Genomic DNA, 6,528 nt, shown 5'->3' with positions numbered 1-6,528 from the left:
ACAAATCGGTCTCAGAAATTTGTATTAAAAAAAATTAAGAAATTTTAAGTACAAAAATTGGACCCAGGAATTTATGTACTTCCACAATTTTAAAAAAATCCAAAAATTACAATATTAAAGTATATCACAATTTTTACTCCATAACAAAAAAAATTAGCCGAAGTTAATAATGTAAATGATTTTTGTATAATTATAAAAATGGAGGTATCCCCAATAATGAATGTAGGAGGAGGAGAGTTGATATTTTGTGATGAAAATGAAAGTGAGAGGAAAGTAGTGAGAAAAAGAAAAGAAAAGAAAAGAAAAGAAAGAGAGAGAATCCCAATGCTGAGCTGAGAAGACATAGACAGCACACACCACAGACTCTGTCTCTCTCACTCTCTCATCAATTAATTTAATTCAATTTAAAAAAAGAAAAGAAAAAAAAAAGGAAACTACTAACAACAACCACACTCCATCAACTTCTGCTGCTGCTGCTTCATGGAAATGCAAAGATAGAAACAATGGAACCAACCCATCACATGATCATGATCTTCCCAAAGATTCAACCTTTTTCTATTTACTGATCCAACCATGACTCATTCTGGATCTTCTCTCCCCGATCTCCCCAACTGCACTTCCACCGCCGCCCCCATGTCGGAGATCCGTTCTCCGCCGCCGGATCGGGTGCTGGAGATTGTTCTCGAGAACGTGCTCCACTTCCTCACCTGCCGCCGGGACCGGAACGCCGCCTCACTCGTCTGCCATTCATGGTACCGGGCGGAGGCGCTCACCCGATCTGATCTCTTCATCGGAAACTGCTACGCCGTTTCGCCACACCGCGCCACCTCCCGCTTCCGCCGTGTCCGGTCCCTCACCGTGAAGGGCAAGCCTCGCTTCGCGGACTTCGATCTGTTGCCGCTTAACTGGGGTGCCCACTTCTCTCCCTGGGGCTCTGCACTCGCCGATGCCTACCCTTGGCTCGAGAAGCTTCACCTGAAGCGTATGTCTCTCACTGATGATGACCTCAACCTTATCGCTCGTTCCTTCCCCTCCTTCAAGGAACTCGTTCTCGTGTGCTGTGAAGGTTTTGGGATCCCTGGAATTGCCGCTGTTGCTGCCAACTGCAGGTATTCGTTGCTGTTCTTGTTTGATAAGGAAAGGTTGCATATTTTTGTGGCATTGTTGGGTACTGAGTATTCACTCTAGGTGTTTGTACATTTGACTCTTCATTATGTGGTATTTGTTTGTTGTGTTAAAGGGGTTTTACACCTTCATTGCCTTGTATTGGCAGGTTGCTGAGAGTGCTTGACCTTGTGGAGTCTGTGGTTGAGGATGCTGATGAAGACGAGGAGGTGATGGATTGGATATCATGTTTTCCGGATGGTGAGACTCATCTGGAGTCTCTTGTGTTTGAGTGCGTTGAGTGCCCTGTAAATTTTGAATCCTTGGAGAGGCTAGTGGCTAGATCACCTTATCTGAAGAAGCTTAGGCTGAATCATTATGTTTCCATTCCTCAGTTGTACCGCCTGATGCATCGAGCTCCACAGCTCACCCATCTTGGGACAGGTTCATTCTGTGCATCAGATGATGTGGCTGTTGGTGATCAGGAACTGGATTACTCATCTGCCTTTGCAGCTTGCAAATCCCTAGTTTGTTTGTCTGGGTTCCGGGATATTTTGCCGGATTACTTACCGGCCATCTATCCGGCCTGTGCTAATCTCACATCTTTGAATCTTAGCTATGCTGATGTTAACGCTGACCAACTCAAACCGGTCATATTGCAATGTCATAAACTCCAAACATTATGGGTATGTATTTTCTTCGGTTTTTTATGACACCGGTTTGCCTTTCCATAGGTTAGTATCTAATGCTTACCTTTGTTTTTTCCTGTTGCAGGTACTTGATTCAATTTGTGATGAAGGTCTTCAAGCTGTGGCTGCAACTTGCAAAGATTTGCGGGAGCTTCGAGTTTTCCCTGGTAACACGAGGGAAGAGGTCGAAGGTCCAGTTTCTGAAGTAGGCTTAGAAGTAATTTCTCAGGGTTGTAGGAAATTGCAATCGATCCTCTTCTTTTGCCAAAGAATGACGAATGCAGCTGTGATAGCTATGTCAAAGAATTGCCCGGATCTTGTTGTATTTCGTCTCTGTATAATTGGGCGATACCGGCCAGATCCTGAGACCCATGAACCCATGGATGACGGTTTTGGTGCTATTGTTATGAATTGTAAGAAACTTACTCGACTTGCTGTATCTGGGTTATTGACAGATCAAGCTTTTCGTTACATTGGGATGTATGGGAAATTAGTTCGAACACTGTCAGTTGCCTTTGCTGGAGACTCAGATCAGGGCCTTAAATATGTGCTAGAAGGATGCCCTAATTTACAAAAGCTTGAAATCAGGGACAGCCCATTTGGGGATGCAGCATTGCATTCTGGGTTGCATCATTTTTACAACATGAGATTTCTCTGGATGTCAACGTGTAAATTGACACGCCAAGGTTGCCAAGAAATTGCAAGAGCATTGCCCCATCTAGCATTGGAAGTCATTGATAGTCAAGAAGACAAAGCTGATGATCATATCGAGATATTATACATGTATCGGTCTCTCGATCGGCCGCGGAATGATGCTCCTAAATGCGTTACCATTCTTCAATAGCTTTTTTTAAGTTTTAGAACCTACTAGCCTTTTCCATCCTTGGTGGCTGGCTGTTGTGTGAAATTATACAGCAAGAGATTTTTTAAATAAACCTGCCAGAAGATTTCTGCTGCCCATGTCAAACAAAGCCGAGCTTAACAATTGTTGTTCTAGCCAGGATTGCTGGGGCGGCAGCATGCCATGGATATGAGAAAACATCTCTCTGTATTATTTTTCATTGCAGAGGACTCGAAATAGCAAGGTGGATAGAGAAAAGTTAGGGGAGGATGATTGGAGAATGACACAGAAGATGAAATCGCGCAGGTATTGGACTATCCAATGTTGTTGTATCACTATACTTGATATTTATGTCCTTTTGTACTTTTACATTCATTTTCATCATAAATGAAAGTCTCTAGAAGAAAAGGGGGAATTGGTAGAGATTGTTGAAGCTGCTCCGGTAATTGATTTATTCATGTCCTCAGCGAAATAGAAGGTCGATTAGGAAGCAGGCTCAGAAGGATCAAGATATTAGGAGGTTTGGAGGGTGACATTCTGTTAACTCTTGGACCGGAACAGTAGAGAAGCAGAAGTTAGTTTGTGTAATTTGATTAAGGTGATAGTTAGTTTGAACCGTAGGTGTCAAATATCCAATTCCCATTATGCTATGATGATGATATAAGCGTATTTGTGTCTATTTAAATGTTTGATTTTTCAGATGTGCTGCTGAACAGATGAAGCTCCCTCCTGACTGTTGAATTTATTGTTATTATTATTGTTAACAATTGTGAGATGGTTAATAAATGCCGGAATTTAAGAATTTTGCATGGACCATATGCATTTATACTTTGTGGGGCTTCTTGTGCTGTGTCTATGCATTTCCTTTTCTGAATTACAAGTCACAGTTGATTGTGAAGGCCCTTTAATTATGCTTGAAATGTTATTCAAGTACAACCTCTTTGCCTTTCTTCATGTGGGGTTTTTCCATTGCTTAGTTGGATTAACTAAAACTAAAACTCTATTTCTATGATATAATAAATAGTGTTGGGGAAAATATCTTGCTTGCTTAGTGCAAAGTTAAGATCAAAGTGGGATGTGACTATGCAAATTAAAGCCTTGGGGTTTCACTCTTTCTTTGTCAAAGTCTAACCCAAGTGGACCAATGGCATTTGGTCATTTCTCCTTCTATCTTTTTCACTCTTTGATCCTCACCTTCCATAATGAAATCAACACTGCTTTTTGTTGAGGATAAGAAAGCTTGTGGGGTGAACAGATACACACAATAAAGGAACTGACACAAACACTAAGTAGTTCTCTCATTATTTGGCTTATCCATTTTCCTCTTTGTGGGTAGAATAGTCCTCTTGCTATTTTGTATTTCCTTCTTTGGTCATTTACCTTGGTTTTCTCTTTTGTGTTCAATAAATAATTAGTAGCCATTAGATTAGAATTTAGATCTGTCCATCTCCTTTATCTTTTTAATTTCAAATAAATAAAAAAAGGGTTTCATTAAATTATATGGTACTGAATGAATGAGTAACGTATATAAATTATAAACATTCAACTAGATCTAGCTATCACATGCATTGTACTGTTGCTAAGCACACATACACAATGATGAAAGCCAATAATAATAATAATTATAACTTGTTGCAACGCTTAAAAAGTTGAGTTGCTTTGGGCTGATTGGTCAGGCCCCCCAAACGAGGCCCGGGCCCACTATATCATCAAGCAACTGCCACGTGTTTCGCCTATTGATGTTGGGGTGCATCATGGCTTTGTGCATATTATTATTAACATATTTCTTATAATCATGCTTTTATTTTTAATCAACAATGGTATCATGGTTCACATAAAATAGTGAGAATGAAGAAACTAATTGATATACAAAAATAAAAATAAAAAAATAAGAATGAAACAAAACAATAGTGGCTCGGCGTGGTGTCGGTGCCTTCATGAGGAATGGAAATAGAATATAATATATGAAAAAGTTCCATGAAGCCAAAAAGGGTTTGGAATTGTTTTTGTTTTCCTTCTTCAACTTTTGTCTGTTTGATCTAAGCACCATGTCAACCACTAAAGCATGTTGTTATGTGCTATTCCATTGGATTAGTTTTAGAAAACTGTTTTGCCACTTTCTGTGTTAATTTTATGTCACAACTTGGAATATATATTTCTTCTACCAAATAGGATTTGAGTTTTATCTCATGATTTTTTAGTCTATTTAAAGTATAAAAAATAAGAATATAATTTTGATACACTAATATGGTAAAGAGTTTTACCATCGACTAATCTAATTTGTTATTTTAGTCTATTTTGATAACTTATTAAATAGTAGATTTAGAAATTAGTTATTTTGACTGACTGTAGAAATACATTTTTCACATTGCATTGTATAAAAAAGTTTGCTAATGTTAGAAAAACAAAAGAAAATAGTCAGAACTTGTCTTATTTAATTTTTATTAATTGCTACAATAATTAATAAAAATTAAATAAAACAAATTCCGACCGATTTTAATTAAATTTTTTTGGTTACCAAACATTTTCGAAAAAAACTCTTCCATGATTCTGAGATATTTCACTTCCACAACTCAAACAAGGAACATAAATAGTTCCTATTTTATTGTAAGAAGAGTGAATCTTGAGTATCTAGTATCTAATGATGGTCAATATATAAAAAGGTCATATCATGGGGGCTGTAAAAATAAAATCACCTAAAGAATTTAGAGAAATTCCTATTTTGTTATCAACTCATCAATTATTGTAGGCTTGATTAGGAGTAAAAGGTTAATACTTGGGATCACTTGTAACTTGTAATCATTAATGTACAATAGAGATCAATTTGATATATTGATATTGTCAAAGGATTTTACAACGAACTTCATCTGATCGCATCATCAAATATTTACTAAATTATATAGAACCTGAATTCTTGACAATATTCTTATTTTATCCAAAAATAAAGAGAATGTTAAGTATAGGGAAGGTCCATTAACCATTATGATATGATCTTATTAAATCCATGGTACACAAGAAATGAAAAAGGAGCATGGCCAGATACAGCACTAGAAAACACTTCACTGAAATGAATGAAAAAACTAAGGTAGCCTTTATCATATCTTCACGTGATTCTGAAATAAGAATATAAAAATATAAAATTTTATTTAACAGATAAAATATAAATAAAAAAAAATATATAAATATTCATAAAAGATATAATTAATTTTTTATTTTTTATTATTTTTATTAATTTTTTATAATTATATTTTTTAAAAATTTTAAATAAATAAATAAAAATAAATTAAATTTTTATAATTTATTTTAATTTATTATTAAATAAAATATAAAAATACTAATTTTATATTTTAATTTTTATATTTTGTTTTTTAGTATTTTATTTTATTCTATTTTCAGAACTAAATACAACTGAAGGGATTAGACATGCACTAATAAATAATAAAGGGCTCATGTTAATCCATAGACCATAGCTATAGGGGGAGCATAGGACACCAGTCAAATATTGTCGAATTCTCTTTAGATAAGTTGTGTTCAAGTCCCTCAAAAGGTTAATCATAATGAAGATAAGCATTAGAGAAAAAAAAAAGTTTTTCTTTTTTTTTTTTTCCTCAAGAAATGAAAGCAGCAATATCCCTTGCTTCGGTATCTTTGTCCACTACATGACCAAACATGACATGAAGTTTTGGAAGATAGCGTTTGTGCAACGTACAAATACTCTTTTCTTTCTTTTTCTTTTTGCCCTGTACAATATTTTCTTTACCATTTCCCCCCTATAGACCCTAATAATTTAGTGTCTTCCCCAAATTATTATGGATCATTAGGATCAAATTACAAGCAACCTAAGTTTAAACATGTGATTCATCATGTTATTATGGTCAATCTTAAAAATGTCAT

At 35.9% G+C, this 6,528-nt stretch overlaps 1 protein-coding gene across 1 annotated transcript; it reads left to right on the top strand.

Annotated features, from left to right (window-relative positions):
- Positions 1–215: 215 nt before the first annotated feature.
- On the top strand, positions 216–3,436 carry LOC112706217 (transport inhibitor response 1-like protein). The gene is made up of 3 exons (XM_025757398.3): positions 216–1,109; positions 1,274–1,790; positions 1,879–3,436. Exons 1-3 carry the CDS (start codon positions 574–576, stop codon positions 2,635–2,637), a joined length of 1,812 nt encoding a protein of 603 aa, XP_025613183.1. The 5' UTR covers positions 216–573; the 3' UTR covers positions 2,638–3,436.
- Positions 3,437–6,528: the final 3,092 nt, after the last annotated feature.

Source organism: Arachis hypogaea, chromosome 8 (genome assembly GCF_003086295.3).
Source record: "Arachis hypogaea cultivar Tifrunner chromosome 8, arahy.Tifrunner.gnm2.J5K5, whole genome shotgun sequence".
Lineage (NCBI taxonomy): Eukaryota > Viridiplantae > Streptophyta > Magnoliopsida > Fabales > Fabaceae > Arachis > Arachis hypogaea.
This window is presented reverse-complemented; position numbering and strand designations above follow the sequence as displayed.